At 40.1% G+C, this 23,699-nt stretch overlaps 1 protein-coding gene across 1 annotated transcript in view; it reads left to right on the forward strand.

Annotated features, from left to right (window-relative positions):
- Positions 1-23,699, forward strand: part of PRKAR2B (protein kinase cAMP-dependent type II regulatory subunit beta) — a 113,287-nt gene that overhangs the window by 78,499 nt on the left and 11,089 nt on the right. Inside the window, exons 4-8 of the mRNA XM_007453338.1 lie at positions 1,371-1,454; positions 11,523-11,629; positions 15,226-15,379; positions 20,327-20,428; positions 21,831-21,905. Of these exons, the coding sequence (XP_007453400.1) occupies positions 1,371-1,454; positions 11,523-11,629; positions 15,226-15,379; positions 20,327-20,428; positions 21,831-21,905 (522 nt within the window). The remainder of the gene's footprint in view (positions 1-1,370; positions 1,455-11,522; positions 11,630-15,225; positions 15,380-20,326; positions 20,429-21,830; positions 21,906-23,699) is intronic.

Genomic DNA, 23,699 nt, shown 5'->3' on the forward strand with positions numbered 1-23,699 from the left:
TTTTTTGTATGGCAGTGAGTTCTTAGGCAGGAGGATCTGCTTTTTCTGGGTCCACGTGCCGTCGTAGAATCTAGGTTGAGGTGAATATTGATTAGATAGGAAACAAAAGTTTGCATATCCCTTACCCTTAGAAGAAAAACTGCAGCAACGTCCTTTCTCACTGGCTAATAGTATGTAGCAGTATACTGTGTATACTGCTTTTTTGTGTGTGTATAGTATATAAGCAGTACACACATAAATAGTACACATATACTGTACATTTCCCCAATTGTTCTTGGGCCTCTGATTTTTAGCCATGTGAGATGGGTTTGAAATGCCGATTTTAATTTCCCGTCGCAAGTTTTGATGCATTCACAGGTACAGAGCTCACCACTGCCCGATCCTGGCTGCTGTGATAGTGGGGCTCCTGCTCTTCAGCATCTCTTCCAGTCACTCTGTGTGTCAACGTTAGAATAGGAAAAGGTGGTGTATGGGTCTCCAGGAGACCAACTCGATGTCATCTGCTTTTAGGACCATCTCTTGCCTCTCAGACTCATCTTATAGTTACACAGTACCCGCATTCGCAGAAGAATGGGCCTTCGGGGCCAAGTCTGTGAGCCTTCTGCTGGTCGGAAGGGACTCAGGAGAGTTGGCCGGCCGCACTTACAGAAGGCGTTCTGTTGGCCTTTACCCTCGGGAATGAAAGTTTCTGAGCAAATAGTACACTGGTTTTCTTTGAACTCGTTCTCAGATGAGCGCGCCAGGACTATTGGATTCATTCTCCCTCATATCCATAGTCTCCTTGGTGTGACAGCGCGTGATTGCTTGCTCCCTGTAGAAAATCAATCTCCGTGGGCGTAGTTATTTTATATACATTGTGCATAAAAATGTATTTAACATCTAATGCAATATACAGGTAAGAATTTACTCACTTCTAGAGACTTTATCAAGTTTTGAAGGAAAGAGCTACATCCTGAAAGAGTATTAAGTTCAGTGGTAAAGAGTATGAAACAGTATTAAAGAGTATTAAGCAGAATAAAGGCAGTGTGTAGATTTTCTACATAGCTGTTACAACATGTTGTCCTTTTGTATGTTCCCGCTGGCTGGAGCCTTGGTGTCTTTAGTGATTAGCCAATGCAGACCCTCACAGAATGAACTTGCTAACCTGGGGGAAACACTCCTTTGAAAAACTTTCAAGGTGGTGATGAATGTACACCACCTCCCTGAGACAAACTGTATTACTTTCCCCTATTTAGCAGGCTGGTAGTTAATGTCTAGTCACCTAAAGTGAACCTCAGCACTAACCGTTCTTCCTTCTAATATCCTGCTAGGAAATTTTATCCCTTAAGAGCAAGGTGAGTAGACTAATTGTTAATTTGGTGTCCTTTTAGATTATACATCCAAAAACTGACGATCAGAGAAATCGATTGCAAGAAGCTTGCAAAGACATCCTGCTGTTTAAGAACCTGGATCCGGTAAGATAAAATCTCAATAGTAGCAACTGTTTTTTTTTCAGTGTCCGTGTGGAGAGCCGTGCAGGATCTTGGATTTCACCCTCTTTACAAGCTAACATCACCCAGGGCGATGTAAAGGCCGCACTGCAGATGTCTGCACAGGAAGTGGGTTGTGTTCTAGGAGCTGGGGAGGTCACTGCTGTCATAGCAAGGAGTGAGCGCCTGTTTCTCGGCGGAAGGCTTCTTATCCCTCAAGGTTACTTGCTGCAAACACAGCCCTGAGAAGTGGCCCAGGTGAAGAGAGGTTAAGACTTTGCATTCTTCGCCCACTCAACAGGAACACGTAGGGATGTGCAGGGCCCATGGGGGAATGCCTCTTTCACCAGTCAGTAATAGTCATTATTTTAATGTATGACTTTCATATTATACATATTTTTAAAGTAAAGTTTTACTTGGCTTTAAAGGTAGAGGGTTTTTTTTTCTTTGTAAAGATTTTGAAATCTCTAGTCTTTGGTTTGGGGTGACTGTACTGTTCAGACTTTGCCCTTCACCCTGACCTAAATGCTCTGCTTCCTTCATCATGGATTATGCTTATTCACTGCTATATGGTCAGTTGGGAAAGAGGCCCTGCTGCCATGTTCCCCACGTGAAACCTGAGTCAACTTTGGTAACTTACCTCGATTCTTTTTTCTGTCAAACTCAACATCTTAATAGTTTTCAGATTGATGCCCTAGAGAAGAACGCATTAATCAAGACCCACTCTTTTAAGATGAGGTCTTTTTAAAAAGGCCATTTTTATAAAGAGGAAAGTACTGCTTTATACAGTGTCTTCTATGCTAGGTCATATTATACCCTGAAATTATTTTTAAAAGCTCTTTTGTTTCTAATACCATTTATGCTAATGTTATGTCCTCCAGGATCACAGATTATATTGTGTGACTTTGGAGATTTTATTTTAGGGCCATATAATACAAGTTTTGTCCACTTTGATCCACGTCCTCTAGAGTCTGCAAAACTAGGAGCTCTAAAGAAAGGGTTGCTGGTGGTTCTCTCTCATAATGGAAGAATAAGAAATGAGATTAAGATAGAAAATTTAGGAGTTTCGTTTATGAATGGAAAATCTTCCTGGTAGTATTAAATAGTAGAATAAGTGACTAAAAGGAACTTGTGAAATTTTGATGGGCCTCCAAGTAATCTCAGATTTCATTTATCTAGAATGATAATGATTCTGTGAAATAAAGGACGTGAAACTATGATCTCTAATGATCTCCCACCAGAATGAGACCAAATAATTATTAGTGGAAAGATACAACTTTATGTGTGTTTAAGATGATAATTTTGCTATTGGAACTAAACTAAGTATTCAATTCTTTTGCTTCAGATACACACAGAAGACAGCTGTGAAATTAATCCTTAGTTTTATCCTTAGGGGTAGGCTTCAGCCAAGAAGGTTCTCTGTTTTCAGGCCAGAGCTTTGCGTGGGAGAATTTCAGGGTCACCAAAAACAGTGCTTCTCAAGCTTTAATATGCCTATATATCATCAGAGGATCTTGTTAAAAATGCAGATTCTGGTTGAGTAGATCAGTAGTGGAGCCTGAGAGTCTGCATTTCTCACAAGGTCCCAGGTGATGGCAATGCTGTCAGCCCACAACCATACTTTGAGTAGGAAGGACCAGAGCCCAATGTGAAAATGTTCGAGGTCAGTATTTTGGTACTACCATATGTTATTTTGTTTGCATGCTTCCCTATTCAGTTCAACCAGTATTTTAATGCTTCAGCAGTGACCAAACAGTGATACTGTGGAGTCAAACACTAAGTGATGAACAGGCATGAGTGAAATCACTGCCGGTTATAATTTCCTGGCATGCTGCCTATTCTATTCCATCCTCTAAATTAAATTGATTTTTCTTGCCATTTCAACTTTAACTCTTTTAAAGCATTGTGAAAATTTTGGTTGCATTTAAAATAATTAAAAAAAAACTTTTCCTGGTATATTCTGGCAGGGAGCATCTTTAATTAAAATGGTTATTTTTATAAACATAGGCGTTTTTTAAGCCTGTTTTTAGATTTCGCTGCTCTGATGAAGGTCTTCAATGTATATATTTTAAAGGTCACAGTTCATAGGGACAAAAAAGAAAAAGCCCGTTGATGAAATTACCAAGTTCATAAGTTATCATTATTGAATGTTTTATAGGGAGGAAGTAAATATATTTACATAGTTGTTTCCAAAAGATCTTTTTTTGAATTTGAGCTCATACCATCTTGATTTATTTCCCTACTATCTTAAATCCTTCTAAGAATGATGCAAAATATAAATAAGTAACAGTTAACTCTTCTCAGCAAATAACCACCTGGAATAAGAAATTTATCCCCAAACATAGCAGATTGAAGATTTTAAGTTCATATTTTAAGCAGCTTTCTAGTTTTTTATCGTATACGTTTTTTGTCATAACCCAAATACATTTAAATTGAATTATATATTCCACTTATATAATCTGCCTATCATATAGAAGCTCCTTTCAGGCCAGTTCCTTGACCAACCACTGTGTTCCAGGGCCTGTATGAAGGTGTAGGATGCCACAAAAGTACTTAGACATGGTTCTTGTGCTCTTGGAACTTATCATTTAGTGAGGGATTCAATTACACATACAAAGCAATTTGGTAAAAGCATGATAAATGCTGTAATATGGTCAGAGCGCTATGAGAGAATGAGGGTCTCTCAGCCCCACGTGAGGATCCAGGAAGCTGGAGAGACCACCTGAGATGAGCCTCAGAAAATGAGTCGGAAATCGCCAGTTGAACGAAAAGCATAGAGCACGTTAACGCTGGAGTCGAAAGTGAAAGACATCCAGTGGCGGGGCTCAGACGTGCGCGCCGTGTCAGGAAGGAGCACCGTAGCAGTGGACACACACTATAGGCAGTAGCATTTTAAGCAGAGAAAGTAACAGGTGTGTCTGAGGTCACTGTGATGGCAGGGTAGGGCGTGGAGTTAAAGGCGAGAGATGGATAGGTCAGGAACAAAGGAAAGGAGCTCAGTGAGGAGACCGCACCTCCCTCCGTGCCAGGTAATGGATCCAGGAAAGAGCCGTGCTGCGGTCCAGGGAGAAGAAACACGCCCAACTAAGGAGAAGGGGGGAAGGGATGGTTTCATAAAATACTCAGGACGAGCAGAAGTTGGTACCTGCTGACTGAATGAATTGAGACCTGACAGAAATAGGCTCGGATGACCCCCAGTGTCTGGCAGCGGAGGTGGTACCTTTTCCTGAAATGGAAAAACTTGGAAGGAGGAAGGGGAAGCCGTAATTACTAACCAGCAAGAACAGTCTTGGCTTTGCATCCACTATCTCACTTGACTTTCCTCAAGGCGTGTTTAGCTTGAAAATCTAGCACCTCCTAGACCTCAGAACAGTTTTCCTTCGAGTTCTGTATATTCATACATTGAGCACAGCATTTATAATTATTAACCTCTTTGAAGATATTCTTTTCATGAATATTTCAATGCTCGACTCAGTAGGCCATTTTTCTTCTGAAATATTTCTAATTTTAGGCAAACTGAAATAATCTTCTTATGCTATATGATAGGCTTTTTCATTAATGGAGAGTAAATTGTTATTTTTTAAGCGAGTCAAAGCCCTTTTACCAAGCTCAGTCTCTAATTTACATTCTGTAGGCGAATAAGATGTGGATTTCCTACAGTAGCTGTCAGTCACCGAGATAAGCCTCTGCATATTAAATATTTCCTACGTTCTTTTCACTCTGTGCATAATTATGGGGAAGTTACATTTTGATTGACTAGAAGAGACACCTGTCACATAGAGAAGTTCTAAAAGAAATAGATGTTCTGTATTTTATCAGGGATTACTTTTTCATTTATCCATGTACAAATTCTTTTTTATTTTTTTCTTCCTTTTTTTTTTTTTTTTTTTTTGGCGATACGCGTGCCTCTCACTGTTGTGGCCTTCTCCCGGTGCGGAGCACAGACTCCAGACGCGCAGGCTCAGCGGCCATGGCTCACGGGGCCCACCCGCTCCGCGGCATGTGGGATCTTCCCAGACCGGGGCACGAACCCGTGTCCCCTGCATCAGCAGGCGGACTCTCAACCACTGTGCCACCTGGGAAGCCCTATCCATGTACAAATTCTTAAGCGTGATAACGTTTTAAAATGCAGCTAATTCCAAGATACCAAAAAAAAATTTACTATAGCGCTATATTTCATCTTTTTCTCCACTTGACATTCAGGGCTAGAGCTAGCTAATCAATAAAGCCGATAGTCCCCCTCCATCTGCTCTAAACGAGTTGAAATATAAATAATAAGCAAAATAAAATATTAGTAAACCATTTTATCAAACTTCATAATTTTAATAGGTGACCGTATGTCGCCTGGGTTGATGAACTCCCAGTTAGCAGCACATCGAGAAGGCACTGTCTTACTGCCCCCCATTGGCTTCGTCTTCAGCCCTGGCTGCTGTTTCACACATAGGTGCTAGAGCTCACACGGGAATCCAGGGAGGGGATGAAAGCCACGTCCTGCAAACCCATCACCATCTTTCTTCTCCAAGTTTTTCTTACCCACATAAAGATGTAATGTTATATTCTCTGTTTAAATGGAGAGTTTGGTTTTTCAGTTAATTAAAAAATTTAAATCAGTATGCATATAGAATTTACAAAAATTCAAAAGGAACAAAAGAGTAGTCACTGAAAGGAGATCTCCCTTCCATCCCTGTCTCCCAGCAATCCAGTTTCTCAGGAGCCAAGTTCTTTTAGCACTATCATGCATATTTTTCTAGGGTTACTCTATGTATATACAAGTATATTCTTTTTAAAATTTTGGTGGCAGCAGACTCTACACGTAGAGTTCTTGCCCAGTTCTTTTTTTTTTCTAACAGGTAATCTGTATTTATAGAGTTTTCATATTCTTTCTTAAAATTATTTTTATCAGTATTTATTTTTATAAAAGTTTATAAAAAAATTGGTAGCATTTATGTATTATAAAGCTAAACCATGAAAACACATTGCGTTTTGCTGTTGTCTAATGTATTAACATTGTATATACAAGAAGAGGCACCCCAAATAATATTGAAAAAGAACAAAGTTGAAGGACTCACACTTACCAATGTCAAAACTTTCATCTCAAAGCTGCAGTAATCAAAACAGTGTGTTACTGGCATAGGGATAGACATACAGAACAATGGAATAGCGTTGAGAGTCGAGAGACAAACCCATACATCTATGGCCATTTGATTTCAACAAAAATGCCAAGATCATTCACTGGGGAAAGAATAGTCTTTTCAATAAATGGTGCTGGGACAACTGGGTATCCACACACAAAAGAACAAGGTTGGACTCCTACTTCACACCAAGTACAAGAATTAACTCAAAATGGATCAAAGACCTAAATGTAAGCTGTAAAACTATAAAACTCTTAGAAGAGCTTTATAGAAGGGCCTCATATTCAGAATATGGAAAGAACACTTAGAACTCAACCACAAAAGGACAGACAACCCAACTTTAAAATGTGCAGAGTTCTTGAATAATAGACATTTCTCTAGAGAAGATATACAGATGACCAATAAGCACATGAAAAGATTCTCAGCATGGTTAGTCACTAGGGAAATACAAGTCAGAACCACAGTGAAATACCACTTCACCCCCACTAGGATGGGTATCGTTTTTTTAAAAAGGAAAATAACAGGTGTTGGCAAGGATGTGGAGAAGTTGGAACCTGCTACATCGCTGGTGGTAAAGTAAAATGGTCCAAGCACTGTGGAAAACAGCTTGGCCATTTCTCAAAAAGTTAAACATAGAATTACCATATGACTCAGCAATTTCACTCCCAGGTGTAGATCCAAAAGAATTGAAACAGGTGTGCCAGTGAATACTTGTATATGAATGTTCATAGTCGCACTATTCACAATAGCCAGAAGGTGGAAAGAACCCAAGTGTCCATCGACAGGTGAATGGGTAAGTAAATTGTGGTGTGTGTTCGTATATATATATATAGTGGAATATTATTCATCCGTAAAAAGGAATGAAGTATGATATATGCTATAACATAGGTGAACCTTGAAAACATTATAATGAATGAAGTAAGCCAGACACAAAAGATCATGTATTGTGTGATTCAATTATATGAAATATCCAGAATAGGTAAATCCATAGAGACAGAAAACATATTGGTGGCTGCCAGGGCCGAGTGGGAGGGGAGAATGGGGAGTGACTGCTTAATGGGTGCACGGTTCCCTTTTGCGGAAATGTTTTGAAAGTAGGTACAGGTGGTGGTTGCACAACTTTGTGGCCACTAGTCCACTTTAAAATGGTTAATTTTATGTGACATGAAATTTTACTTCATAAAAAATGTATATGTAATCCAACCGAACATGTTGATTTACTTTAGTTTTAATATTTAGTGGTTAGAACACACTTTAAGAGTGAGTTTGGGATTAACATATACACACTACTATATATAAAATAGATAATCAACAAGAATCTATTATATAGCACAGGGAACTATATTCAACATCTTGTAATTACCTATAAGGGGAAAAAACTCTGCAATGTATGTGTATAACTGAATCACTGTGCTGTACACCTGAAACTAACACAACCTTGTAAATCAACTATACTTCAATTCTAAAAAATGGTTTGAAAAAATCAACTGCTTACAGAATCGATCACTGAAGCACCTCCTCAAAATCCCTGGCTTCCAGAAAACAGTTTGAAAACCACTGAGCCCTTTTGACAGCATGTGGAAGGTGGGGAGCCTGTCTTGACAGGAACAGGGAGCTCATCTCTTTGCCCTGTCACTGCGAGACAGCTGTCCTTCTTAGGCAGGTCTTTACATTGTTCCAAAATCTCCAGAAACTTCCACCCAGCAGTCCCAGTCCTGGCCTCTGGAATCACCGACATCATCATTGTGGCTGCAGATAGCATGTGTTCGCTGAAGTTCCTCCTACAGCAGGGTTTCAGATTTCCTGATTGCCCTTCTTTGAGTGTTCTCGTGCTTGTCAGCAACTCCAGTAAAGGATAGGGGTCTTAAAATCCATACTTTTTTTTTTTAATAGCTGCATAGCTTTCCAATGCATGGATGTATCAAACTTATTTATCCAGAGACCTGTAGATAAACTTGAGTTTTCAATTCTTTGCTATTACAAAGCACATTTTGCAGTGAAAAATGCCCATGCACATGTCATTTCACAAATGTGTTATAGAATAACTTCCTAGACAAGGAATAGTGAGGTGACGGGTAGCGTGTTTGAAATGATACTGACTGTTAACAGTGCGCCCTCTGAGACCCGTTCCCATCAGCCGTCTGCCGGAGGAACCCTCCTTCCCACACCATCTCCACCAGTGTGTTAGTCTAACATTTTTATGTTTCTGAATCTGGCAGGTGAAAAAGGGTATCTCCTTTCAATTTTGATTTGCATTCCTCTTTATTTTGAAAGAAGTTGAACATCTTTTTGTGTTTTTAAGAGCTCCTTCCCCCTTTTCTGGAAGCTTTGCAGGTCAGGTCTGTACCTTTGATGTTCTAAAACCACACTGTTGTGTGGGTGTGGAGGTTCTGGTCCTTGATTGTGCCGGGCCCTTGAGTGAGCCCTTTCAGTCTGAAAACTTACATCCTGTGGTTCTGGAAAATTCATTGCATATTTCTTTGATTATTTTCTCCCCTTTGTTATCTCTAATATCACTTTGTCTGGAACTTCTGTCTTTTCATCTGTCGACTTTCTTTGAAGTTTTTATTTTAATTTACCTTCTTAGTTCTTTTACAAGAAAATTCTGTAATGGGGGGTACATGTTACACATTTGTCAAAACGCACCAAGTGTACAGCACCGCACGAAGGGTGAACCCAGATGTCAGCTGCAGACTTTGTATGATAATAATGACGGTGCAGGTTCATCACTTGTAATAAATGTACCTGCTGGTGGGGATGTTGACAGTAGGGGAGAGCCTGGGTGGAGGCAGGGGGTTTATGGAACTCTTTATGCTTTTCGCTCCATTTTGCTGTGAACCTAAAACTGCTCTCAAAAATAAAATATTTAAAAGGCAGAAAAAATTTTGGTAATCATGTTTTCAGTTTTCAACTTACCCATTTTTCTCTGATTGGCTCTTTTTCTAAATATCCTGTTTTTCATCTCATGGATATAACATTGTCTTGAACATCTCTGGGTATACAAAGTAGAACTTTCTGAAAGCTCATCACTGTTCTTGAATTTTCTAGCTCATTTGGTGTCATACTGCTGTTTATCTTAGTCTTGTAGGCTACCAGAGGGGCCACGGAAAGCTGATGTGGAGCCCTGAATAAGTATGGCAGGGCTGTCCACCAGTATCCTGCTGGTTGAGTGACAGGGGGCCAGCTGTTAACATGGGGGAACCCGTCATCCCAGCAAGTGAAGGTCCTTGTTCCAGGGCACCAATCTTCACAGTAGCTGTTCTAGTTCTCTCTTATTTATTTAGTTTCTCCCAAGAACCTGACTCTGATCTTTTGTCTGGGAAGAATTGGGGTTAATATTTGGTTGCCAGGTGTTCTGTGTTCAGGGTTGAGGCATTTGAAAGGAAGGTGTCAACTGATAGTGGAGGATTTTGAATCGGTCTACCTGTTTCAGCTGTGTCTCAGTCCCGTTCTGACCGGACTGGGTGTTTCCCAGTCTGGAGCCTCTGGAGCTCTGATAGGTGGTCAGTCCCTCTACACTGCAGGCCCACCTGCCCTTCTCTGGGCTGCATGCTGTCTCTGCCCCCATTTAACTTCCCTTTGCTCTAGAAATCTCTCCTCCAGTTTCCCCTTCCCATTCTCATGGTTGTGGAGTCTTACCTTGATAGTCTCTATGAAATATGTTAATGGCGTCTCAAAAAGAAGAGAATCACACGTGGTCTGTTCATGCTCTGATCCAGAATATTTTGTTTCTTCAACCTGTGTTTTCCACTTGCATCTTTTTCCCCCTCTAATCTGTCTTCAGCTCCTTAATTTGTTTATTAAATAGTAATTGATTTTGGCCTGGGAGTGACTTGAAGCCTTCTTATGACTTCTGACTTTTCTGTTACTGTGCACCATACTGTTTCTCCATATCCATTTGTTTTTAACTATTCAGAGGTTTTTGAATTGTTCCTGTATTTGTTCTGAGGAAAGATTTCTTTCGCCTCCTAGTTTATTCTCACTAGCCAAGGTTTATCCTTAAGCCTTGACAAGCACACTTTAGCAGAATAAAACTTTGTAAATAGTTGTTGACTGATAGGTTTGATGTTTCTGGCTTCAGTTTTAATAAATCTGTCCTAGGGAGGTACATGGTTGCTTCTTGAAGAGAACCTTAGTGACAAAAGATAGTGATGGAATATTGGCTACAATCTTTTTTGGTTTTGCTTTTGTTGGTTTGGTTTCTATTTTGTTTTTAGTGCTAAACCAAGAAGGATTGGAGTCAGGATTTAAATTCACTAACTATTTAGGTAATCTCTATATAAATTCTAGTGATGACTAAAATAGGGAAGTTTTTTAAAAGTTTAGGTATCTTTAAAAGACATTTGCAATAGTTCTTTATTAACTTGATCATTTTAGTTGCTAAGGTTATATTTCACAAGGTATATGATGGCTTGGTGGTTAATTTTTCATATTAAAATGGGGATAGTTGCAAATATTCCAAAATAGACTAATTATAATTACTTTTATTCAGGTACTGAATATGAGAGGAAATATATAATCATCTGGTTTGTATGTGGTGAGGAGGACTGTTCTGTGTATTTTTTGTGTGTGTGTATGGCACGCGGGCCTCTCACTGCTGTGGCCTCTCCCGCTGCGGAGCACAGGCTCCAGACGCACAGGCTCAGCGGCCGTGGCTCACGGGCCCAGCCACTTCGCGGTATGTGGGATCTTCCCGGACTGGGGCACGAACCCACGTCCCCTTCATCGGCAGGCGCACTCTCAACCACTGCGCCACCAGGGAAGCCCTCTGTATTTTTTTTTGACAAGACTTAATGGCAGTGATGATATTTCCATTTCTTTGAGCTTGTTCACAGAAGTATAAGCTAATTATGGTTCTTTAAATATAAAGCTAAACATGTTCTAGATAAACCAAGATTATCTTTTCTTTTTTGAAAAATAGGAGCAGATGTCTCAAGTATTAGATGCCATGTTTGAAAAATTGGTCAAAGAAGGGGAACATGTAATTGATCAAGGTGATGATGGCGACAACTTTTATGTAATTGATAGGTAAGTTTTGTGTAACTTCACTGCTGAAAGGTAATGAACCTTTTGTGGAAATCTCAGTGGCTATTGTAACGCCTGACAGATTAATGTACGATAATTGCTATTCCCTCTTTACCCTTATTCCTGTGTAACTGGCCCTGCACACCTACAGTGAACCCATACAGTGAAACCATGCTACATCATGGAAAGAGGCATAGTGTATGGAAGACTGGTGACTTTTGGTTAATCTAGAAATCTGTCATTTACTGGGAGCCTCCTCATTTGTTAACTTCTAATTGAGAGGTAGTGATGCCTGTTACAGAGTTAGAGATGGCTGTTACTGTGAGAATAGCAGCATAATACAACATCTGGGATATTGAATCCATATAACTCAATCTGTTATTATGTTTTCTAAAAAGTTTCTTCTGTTATTACTTAATGAAGCAAAACATGCTAATGGTTTAAAAGATTCAGATATTTCAGAGGAGCCTAAGGTGAAAAGTTAGTCTCTCTTCCTACTGCTTTAGCATCATCTAATCAGCAGAGTGAGTAATTTGCGTGTGTCTCCAGAAATTGTTTATGCATTATCATATTTGTGTATTAAAAACTCTGTAGAGAAGTTATTTAAGTGAGAAGGCCTGCATTTATATTGAAAATCTAATTTTAGAAAGTTTAAGTTGTGCTTGACTTCATCCAAGAGCAGTGTACTTTTCAGATGTAGAGAACAAACGTATGGACACCAGGCGGTGAAAGCGTGGTGGCGGCGGGGGATGAATTGGGAGATTGGGATTGACATGTACACACTGATGTGTATAAAATAGATAACTAATAAGAACCTGCTGTATCAAAAAATAAAATTAAATTAAAATCAGCTATAAAAAATTAAAATAACATTAAAAAAAAGAACAGTGTGCTTTTAGCAATACTTAGGTAACAACCCTAAGATGTAAAAGGTGTGCAGCCTGGACTGAGTCTTCATTTCTGCACTTCTGTAACGTGGTGATGAGGTGTTGATGAGACGTTTGGATTCCCCAAGCACCCCACCACCACCAACGCCCACCCTGTTTGCCTGGAACACAGATCATCTCCCAGCCTGATTTGTCGGATTACATTTGCTTCTCTGGGCCAAGTTGTGTTCTACTCAGAGGCTCCGCAGAAAATCACCGCCCCCCCCCCCCCCCCCCCCACCACCACCAACGCCCACCCTGTTTGCCTGGAACACAGATCATCTCCCAGCCTGATTTGTCGGATTACATTTGCTTCTCTGGGCCAAGTTGTGTTCTACTCAGAGGCTCCGCAGAAAATCCCCGCCCCCCCCCCCGCCCCCGTCTGCTTAGCACTTGTTCCCTGATGTGGGCTCTGTGGGTGGTACCTTTCATGCATCAGTAGCACATGCTCTCTGAGTCCCTCAGTCCCTCACCCCTAAGTCCGTGTTGACCCGGGAGAGCTGCACTAGCCAGGGCTGGGGCTAGACTCTGATTTTAGAATTGTCCCACATGTAAATTAAAGTCATGATTCTGGTACCATTAACAGCTTTCATCAATGAAACACCTCAGAAATTCACTCAGCTGTTTAATCGTATTGAATTGTAGGGGTCCATGCGAACCCCAAAGGTAGTACAGGAATAATTTTCTTTTAGTAGGTATTTTGACTATAAAAACGCCTTACGTTTGTGTATAGCACCTTCCCTTTTTAGTTAGATCCTCGTCACCCTTTCGACAGATGACAATTTTCAGGCCCACAGAAGTGATGCGAGTCGGTGAAGGTCACCCAGATGATGAGTGTGGAGCAGACCCAGCATCTGGGTCTCTTGGCCACTGTGTGTGCTCTTTTCGTGGCTCTGCCCTGCCCAGGGCTTCACGTTCTCAGGGGAGAAATCTGTATGAAAATGCAGCACACGGTATTTTAGCAGATTTTTAGACTGATATGATTTCAACTGGACTAGTAGCTCACTATACTTCTCGTCAACATGTTTGTTGTGTATTTTATCCTATTCAAAGTAGAAAACAGTTTTCGTGCAAACGTGTAAAGAGTACAAATAGAAAAATTAATCTATACTTGAAAAATAACTATTCATGAAACAAATTCCAGAGGGTATCCCTGAAACAGCCATTCTAGCCGTGAATTATATTAAAAGCCAGTTATTCTTATTCATGAATATCTTTTGTCTCTAATATCTTATTGTTTGCTTTTGTGGTATCTTTACTATTCATAATCCTCTCTTAATCTTCAAAGCACTCCCTGTTTTGTCTTTGCTAGAGTTTAGCCAACAGAATAAAGCCAAAGAATTTCTCCTGTCTGCCCTCACAGGTGTTTCAGCAAGCCTTGAAACCGTGTTCTCTGATAAGATACAGTACATGGAAAACCAGTTCTCCACAACAAGAATGCAGTTTCCAGAAATATAGGATCTGGATAATATGCAGCACAGTGACTGTTTTACTTGCCTAGAAAAAGAAACCCAATTAAAAGATAAGCACAGAAAGACTATAAAAAGACCAGGATCAGATATTTAGCCTGAATTTCTACCACTTTTAGATTGTGGGGTCAGTCTAACATGAAGGGCCAGATGGTATAAAGAGCCAGAGAGTAAATTTTGCAGGCTTTCTGGGCCATGAGGTCTATGTTGCAGCTACTCAACTCTGCTGTCATAGCAGAAGTCAGCTACAGAGAATGCAGAAACCGCCGGTGTGTTTGTCTTTCCAATAAAACTTGATTTACAGAAGCAGGCAGCCAGTCTTGGGCCTCAGCTTGCTGGCCCCTCCTGTAGATGATAAAGGACCCTGTAAGTACTGTACAGCAGTGCCTGACCAGATTGTTAGAGCTATATTCTTTTTAAGAATTTTTTTCTTCTGATCTCAAAAGTAATACATACTCATTTTAGAAACAAAAACTCTTTAATTACACAGTGAATGTCCCTAGAATCCTCCCCAGTTCTTATACTCAGAGGTCACTGCAGTCAGCAGACTCACACACATTCCTTCAGGTGGTTGTCTTGGCATATTGCATTTGGTTGCAGTCTTAGTTATATTTTTATCATTTATTTCAATACCTTAAATATTTGTTGTTTAGTCTCATTTGCCCCAGACGATGAGACAACAGGCACGTGGATGGGCCTTACCCTCGTCCCGTGGATGCTCTCTTCTTCCTGCTTGTCTGGAACTGGTGGTGTCTTTTTCACATATTGATGCCCTTTTATTCCTTGTTGTCATTAGAGGGGAAAGGAAACTAAGAGCCCATCCTCAGCTGCCACCCTTGGGTGTGTCCTGTGTCTCAGGGAGGACCCCTGTTGCCTTACTGTGCCTGCGGAAGGCTCCCAGTGCACCCAGCCAGCTCCTTCCTGCTTCTCCCCGACGTAAAGACCTCTTCAAGGATATAGAAGAAGCTGGGGGCAGTGGCGGATCTGGGAGGAAACTGAATGGCTGGGCCAGGGCACTATTCACCCTTCTAGACATTTAAAATTTTAACTGGGTGAATGTGTTATTATGTCCCAGCAATAAGACTAAGCAATAAATGATTTTTTTTAAAAAAAGAATGAGGTTGTATTTCCCAGGGCTCATGTTTTATCATGACGAGATTTTACTTGAATTACTTTTACGTTTTCTTTTTCACATGTGCAACAGAGGAACATTTGATATCTACGTGAAATGTGATGGTGTTGGAAGGTGTGTTGGCAACTATGACAATCGTGGGAGTTTTGGCGAACTGGCCTTAATGTACAATACGCCCAGAGCAGCTACAATCACTGCTACCTCTCCCGGTGCTCTGTGGGGCTTGGTGAGTGAAGTATTTATTTGTCCTGAATGTCATTTGTAAAAATCATTAAGACAGAAGCCAAGTGGCTACAGTATTTTAGTTCTAATAGGTAGATTTATTTGGGATCATCATCAGTCATCAGGGAATTTATTAAGCAACTACTAGATGCTGAACTATTGGACACTAGGACTGTGCTGAGCTAAATCTTCATGTTCTTTTCCCAAATTGAGTCAGGAGTTTAACCTACTGGCCGTGGGAAAGACACTCAGATCCAAAATGTTCCTCTTTTACCCACTCTTAAAAACCAACCAGCCACACAAACAAAGGCTTCAGTGCTGTTTTTTCAGATAGCTATCTGTGGTAAATATTATCATCTGTGGTTCCCAGAGTGTGGGCCCCTGACCTATAGCATCCCTATCACCTGGGAACTTGCTAGAAATGCAAATTGACACCCCGCTTACTGATTCAGTCCCGTTGACTCAGAAACTCTGGCGATGGGGCCCAGCAGTCTGTATTTGAGCAAGCCCACTGGGTGATTCTCATGCATGCTTGAGAAACCACTATAAACTGAGTCTCTCCATGCTGTATAAATTGATTGGTAACAACTTTGCATTGCCAAGCGGCTGTGTGGAGAAAAAATACTTGGTACCTGTGCTTCTCACGTGGATGCACATCAGAATTTCTTGGAGGTGTTAAAAAAGAAAATTCTCTTACCTAGGCCGTACCACAGACAGACTTAATCAGACTCTCAGGGTTGGGACTCTCAGACCCAGGCTTTTAAAGAAAATTTCTTAATGGTGCTGTTTCTACAAGACTTAAAAGTTGGTTTAAAGACATTTGGGGGACTTCCCTGGCAGTCCAGTGGCCAAGACTCGATGCTCCCAGTGCAGGGGGCCCGGGTTCAATCCCTGGTCGGGGAACCAGATGCCACATGCCACAACTAAGAGTTCACATGCTGCAACTTAAGACCCCCACATGCCGCAACTAAAGATCCCACATGCTGCAATGAAGATCCCATGTGCTGCAACTAAGACCCGGCACAGCAAAGTAAAAAAAAAAAAAAAAAATTTGGGTTGCGGGGGAGGGAGGTTCTTTTCATAGATGATCTTAGGATGCAGAGTAGCTGACCCAAGTCAAGCTGATTCTGGACTGTGTTTTTTGTTTTTTTTAAATTTTTTATTTATTTATTTTTGGCTGTGTTGGGTCTTCGTTTCTGTGCAAGGGCTTTCTCTAGTTGCGGCAAGTGGGGGCAACCCTTCATCGCGGTGCGCGGGCCTCTCACTATCGCGGCCTCTCTAATTGCCAAGCACAGGCTCCAGACGCGCAGGCTCAGTAGTTGTGGCTCACGGGCCTAGTTGCTCCGCGGCATGTGGGATCTTCCCAGACCAGGGCTCGAACCCGTGTCCCCTGCATTAGCAGGCAGATTCTCAACCACTGCGCCACCAGGGAAGCCCTGGACTGTGTTTAATCTGGTGCTTAGGGATCACCTGGGAATCCAGTTAAAATGCAGATTCAGATTCACCGGGTCTGGGATGAGGCCTGTGATTCTGCATTTCTCACCAGCTCCCAGCAGACACCAGTGGCTGCCGGTGCCCAGAACACACTTTAAACAGCCCTGATTTAAAGGGAGTGTTGACAATACTTGTGTTTCCTTTTAAAATTGTTGAGAACATCCCATCCTATAGTTTTGACATGCGTTTACTTGGTTATTTCTCTCAAATCCTTTTGTGGAAGGAGACGAGATTGAAGTAACAGGAAGTTTGCTAACAATCTCCTTCCCAAGGACTGTAGCTTCAGAGAAGTTACACATTATTCAGTCACCACTCAGCCTTTGACTCCCACGTGGATCCAACTGATAAAATTAGCTCTTGATCAGAGAAATGACATATTGTGCATTTCTTCTTATTAGACCCAGGCAGTTGCTGTTTACTTATTAAAAATGTGATGAGTCACTTTTTAAGTGGTGGAAGCAAAATTGGAATTGTTTCAGGTGGAAGGGAGCTGAAGTGTCTTAAGGGTTGTCAAGGATTGGAATACCCAAAGCCAGCAAAATAAACACTCCAAACCCGAGCGGACTTGGCCCCTAGGAAGCATTTGCCTGCCCTCACAGCCGTGGGTCTCTATCTCTTTCATTAAGGAAGGTATCATTTAAAATTTAATTATCCTGATAGGGTTGCCAGCCAGGGTCAGACTGTCACATGGTAAGGAAGGCTTCTCCCTGCAGGTCCTTGGAACAAGGTCACACACTTAGCGGGTTGGCCCTTTGAATACTGAAAGTTCTCAGCCCTGGAAGGAACCTTAAACTAGCGACAAGGGCCCAGCATTTCCCAGTGCGTGTGATGCTTATGTTCTCAGGTAGAATTAAGCATTTTCAGAGATTTTTTTTACTAATCTGTACATGTTTCAAGCTTTATGAAAGTGGGCAGTTTGTGATGATCACCTTGGGGATGTGCATAAGTGCAGTAGGTGTTTTTAAAAAATTATAATAATTAACATAATTAATACTTCAAACCTGCTTTCTTAGCAGCTCGCCTAACTAGCCCCCTTTCAGCAAAAGCTGAGTAGAAAAGAGATTTTGCTTTTAAGACCAACAGGTTGGAGCGCTGCCACATAAGTGCACGTGTAAAGATAAGCAAATCTCAAGAGAAAAGTCCTTTGTAGAATAGTCTTAACTTTGTAAATAAGACTAGGTCACTGTTAGCCTTGGGGGAATCAACTGATCTACAAGACCATGCTGGTGATACAGAGGGGCAATGATTGATTGAAATGACTAGGATGAAAACATTTGAAATGGGACTTTGTGGATTTTATTTATATGTCACAGTGGGTGTGAAGAGGTGGGCCACTAATAGAAAATTTTTCCTGAGATGTGTAGCTCATTACGGTTAATTTCTAAATTGCTAACCTATTTCTAGTCTTCTCTGTTTTGCAGTAAACTCTGTTCATAAAATGGTGTTGCATCTGGTTCCCAGACCTGATCTGAATCACTCGGGGAGCTTTTACGAAATATAGATTATTATAGAGTCCTATATGCAGAGATTTTGAGTCATTAAAGTCTGGGATGTTAGAATAAACCTTTTTTAAAAAAAACACAACAGCTGATTCTGATGCAGAACCAGACTTGGAAATTATTTCAGTAGTTTTACTGATTATCTTGAAATTTTTTCTCTTTTTAAAAAAATGATTAAGAGTACAAGTCCAAATTACAGCCCTTATAAAATTGTAGTAAACTAAATTGGAGAACAGGATGTTTAATTTCCTAGAGACTTATATCCTCACTGGTATTTTTCTCCATTGTATCAGTTCATTTAAATTCAGCCCTAATATGTTGGCATAGTAATTTATTAATTAAAGAATATATCCCAATTAATTTTATTTTATATTAAGGTGGTATAGTTATCAGTGTATGCTGAAGTAACATAATTCTAGGGGCTCTTAACTGAGAGCTAAAATAATGTTTTGTAGGCATTTTTAAAATATAAAATTTGTAGGAAAACCATTTTTTGAGCTGTTACCTTTAAAGTTTTCTCTAGTTCCTTAATTCAGTGTGGTATCTTTGAGGTCAAGTAGTATAAACATAGGGACATTTTAGAATGATGAGCATGATGAACAGTGGAATCAGAGTCTACTCAAGAAGGTTGTAGTTTTTCTGTGCACCTTTTTTAAAAGGTGACAGAAACCCTAGAGTCAATAATTTTTCAGCATCTCTTTACATTGTACTTTCATGATTTAAAACCATTTTCTAATAATGGTTTTCATGTATTTTTTACCGCAACCCACAAGAAACACACTAGGAAATGTCACTACCAGTGCATGTGTGTGTGTGCCTTTGTGTATAACTGAAATAAATATATAACTCAACACTTTACTAAAAGGGATGCACACTCAGATTTCCTATTCTGGTTTTGTTTTGTTTTGTTTTTTATAAAAATGCTGGTCATGGGTGAAGGCAGTCAAAAGGTACAAACTTCCAGTTATAAATACATCCTGGGGATGTAATGTACAGCAGGGTGACTACAGTTAATAATACTGTATTGTATATTTGAAAGTTGCTGTGTGAGTATATCTTAAAGGTTTTCATCATAAGAAAAAAAATTCTGTAACTATGTGAGGTGACGGATGTTAACTAGACTTATTGTGGTGATCATTTCACAATATGTACAAATGTTGAATCATTATGTTGTATGCCTGAAGCTAATATAATGTCGTATGCCAGTTATACCTCAAAAACAATGCTAGTCATGTCCCACCGAATTGTAACACTCCAGGGCTGTTATCTATAGCAAAAGAACTCAGTGATAGTTTGAACTCATAGAAATGGAGTAGGATGGTGGTTGCCAGGGCCTGGGGGTGGGGGACAGTGCAGTTATAAAATGAATAAATTCTGAGGATCCAGTGTACAAATGATGATTATAGTTAACAATATTGTGTTACATACTTGGAAGCTGCTAAGAGAGTCCATCTTAAACGTTGTCACCACAAAAAAGAAGTGGTAATTATGTGAGGTGATAGAGGTGTTAACCAACCCTACTGTGGTAATCATTCAGCAATATATATCAAATCAACATGTTGTGTACCTTAAACTTCCACAATATTCTGTAGGTCAATTGTATCTCAAAAAGCTGGGGGTGGAAAACGAGCAAGGAGCTGGTATATTTTTTAAATGGTGCGACAGCGCCACCTAGTGGGTGTAGCCCGCCAGTTACATGTTGGTCAGATCTCTGTTCTGAATAAAAAGTAAACTGTTGCTTTCTTTAAAAAACATGAATATGGTTCTATATTTTTGCTTAAAGAAATAAAAATCTGAAATGAGTCATATTAGAAGGATAGTAATGTTAATTTTCTATTTCAAAATCTTCAATTATTGTTTGTTCCTTACAGGGAATAAAATGAAACTATTTCTTCAAACTTTCTTTCTCCATAAAGTCTACCTTTTAACTATCTTTGTATTTGATATTCTGCCTTTAGGACAGGGTAACCTTCAGGAGGATAATTGTAAAAAATAATGCCAAAAAGAGAAAAATGTATGAAAGCTTTATTGAGTCACTGCCATTCCTTAAATCTTTGGAAGTAAGTATATGTTTGTGCTTTTATTTTATTTTGCTTTAAAAGATTTGTTAGGAATACTTAGTTCTGTAGAAGGTTTCTTTGAATAATAATCTATCCATATTTTCATTTGAAAAGATTACAGTGTTTTTATAGCTTAGTATCTCTTTTACTGCCTGTAACTGCATTTGTTTTGTCATTTACAAGTAATAGACCCCTAGGAGCATCTATAGCAGATTTATGTGTGGTCTCTATCTAAAAGCAGACTTAAACTAATCACATAAATGTAGGCAAGAGCCTTTATAGGAAGAGGTCATCTAAATACAGAATGTCCTCACTGGCCTCTCCTTCTTTATTCCTTTCCTCCTTTCCTCTTAAAATTGACAGTCTAAGGTCTCTCTTTTTTCAGGCTACACTTATCCACACGGTGAACTTGGCAAGTCCCCTGGCTTTAAATGTCTATTATGGTGATGCTTCTTAAAATTGACATCACCGGGCAAGGCCCTGCCCTTGAAGACTAGGCTCATTTATCTAACTGCATATTTAACATTTCTCTGGGATGTCTAAAAGACATCTCAGACCTAACACATCCCAAATCTTCTTCCCTCTCTTCCCCACCTTAGCGATAGCAATGCCATTCTTCTAGCATCTCAGCCAGAATCCTTGGGGTTGATGGACCAGTCTGCTAACATGTCTCTTTGTTGGCTTGTCAGCATCCACCGAGTAGCAAGCAATTCGGGCCACGTTTCAGAATGCATATTGGGCAGCTGATCTTCTCCAGCAGTAGATCTCTTTAAATAAAAATAGGTCAGGGGTTGGAAATTCAAATGCCTTCAGAGCTAGGTACATAAAAAGAAGAAATGGTAAACTTGAAAACATGTGCTCCATCTAAAGAAACAGCTGCTAGTCCACCAGAGTTTATTTTTTGCTGCATGGAAATGAGGGCTGAGTGTTGCTGAATGCCCTGATTCTTCAAGAGAAGCTGGAAATTTAAGTTTTTATGAAAAATTTGTTCAAAATGCTGGCAGTTAATATAACGCACACATGCACACATACAAACCCACAGACTGCTCAATTTATTTGGCCTATAGGCTACTGTTTTTAAACCCCTGAAATAGTTACGATTACCTACCTGATTAGTCTGTTTAATATAGTTGTCCCTATGTTTCCACGGGGATTGGTTCCAGGACCACCCCGGTGGATACCAAAATCTGCGGATGCTCAAGTCCCTCACACTGGTCCCTCCTTAGCCCCCGGGTTCCACATTTGTGGATACAGAGGGCCAACTGTATATTTATTGAAAAAAATCTGCATATAAGTGGACCTGCACGGTTCAAACCCAGTTGTATTATCAAATACAAGTGTATTTGTATTATTAAATACAAATACAGTATTATCAAGTGTATTATCTTTTTTTTCTTTATAGGTTTCTGAGCGCCTGAAAGTGGTAGATGTGATAGGCACCAAAGTATACAACGATGGAGAACAAATCATTGCTCAGGTATAATACTTTTTATGGAATTCAGTTTGGGGTTATTTTCCAAAACACTTTTTTTTTTTTTTTTTTTTTAATTTTTTATTTATGGCTGTGTTGGGTCTTCGTTTCTGCACGAGGGCTTTCTCTAGTTGCGGCAAGCGGGGGCCACCCCTCATCGCGGTATGCAGGCCCCTCACTATCGCGGCCTCTCCCGTTGTGGAGCACAGGCTCCAGACGCGCAGGCTCAGTAATTGTGGCCCACGGGGCCAGCCGCTCCGCGACATGCGGGATCCTCCCAGACCAGGGCCCGAACCCCTGTCCCCAGCATTGGCAGGCAGACTCTCAACCACTGCGCCACCAGGGAAGCCCTCCAAAACACTCTTATACACTGTAAGTCTTGATAAAATTTTCATGTGTGTCTATAATTAGTATGTAGTGATGGGTTAAATGAACATTCTATCAAATGACCTGTTAAAAATGGTTTAATTTACAGCCATCAAGCTATTTTGAGTATTTTTATTTTTGTAACTAACTCTTAATGAATATGTATTAAATCATCAAATGGATTTCTGCATAATTTTATATTTGTACCTGACATGAAGGTCACACGTATAAAGAATGTCATTTATGAGACGAAAACAAATGGTAATCACTCCATGAGATTTATTAATAAGGACCCAGAATGTGCATTGGAAGATGTAGAATTTTGCACAATCGGTTCATTGGCAAAACTTCCTGAGGCTGCTTCCTGATGAAATAAACCAAGAAGGGAACACGCTGCACCATGTACTGTACTGGCTTCCAGGCGCTACAGGCACTAAGGGGGCCAGCATGCTCTTTAACCCCTAATGCTTTTCTAAGATCTCATTGGAACCAGAAGTGGTACATACGTATCTTGGTTAGAACAGACCTACCAAGAAGTAGGATTTATGAAGACAGTTAAAGTTTACAGATAAATCATACCAACGATAGTACCTTATTTCCTAGTTACAGTTTTGAAGCATTGATTGCATGATTTAAACAGATTTTTAACAAATTCTGTAATTTTTGTATCACAATATTACCCTGTATTGTAATCTTTATCTGAAATATTGTCACTTTCGATATATGTGAAACAAGATTCAAGGTGTGTGAGGCTGAGAAAAGAGTAATTATTTTATTTTATTTTTTTATTATTATTTTTTAACATCTTTATTGGAGTATAATTGCTTTACGATAGTGTGTTAGTTTCTGCTTTATTACACAGTGAATCAGCTATACATATACATATATCCCCATATCTCCTCCCTCTTGTGTCTCCCTTCCACCCTCCGTATCCCACCCCTCTGGGTGGTCACAAATCACCAAGCTGATCTCCCTGTGCTATGCGGCTGCTTCCCACTAGCTATCTATTTTACGTTTGGTAGTGTATATATGTCCATGCCACTCTCTCACTTCGTCCCAGCTTACCCTTCCCCCTCCCTGTGTCCTCAAGTCCATTCTCTATGTCTGCCTCTTTATTCCTGTCCTGCCCCTAAGTTCGTCAGAACCTTTTTTTTTTTTAGATGCCGTATACATGTGTCAGCATACGGTATTTGTCCTTCTCTTTCTGACTTACTTCACTCTGTATGACAGACTCTAGGTCCATCCACCTCACTACAAATAACTCAATTTCATTCCTTTTTATGGCTGAGTAATATTCTGTTGTCTATATGTGCCACCTCTTCTTTATCCATTCATCTGTCGATTGACACTTAGGTTGCGTCCATGTCCTGGCTATTGTAAATAGAGCTGCAATGAACATTGTGGTACATGACTCTTTTTGAATTATGGTTTTAT

The sequence above is a fragment of the Lipotes vexillifer genome, unplaced genomic scaffold (genome assembly GCF_000442215.2).
Source record: "Lipotes vexillifer unplaced genomic scaffold, Lipotes_vexillifer_v1.1 scaffold192, whole genome shotgun sequence".
NCBI lineage: Eukaryota > Metazoa > Chordata > Mammalia > Artiodactyla > Lipotidae > Lipotes > Lipotes vexillifer.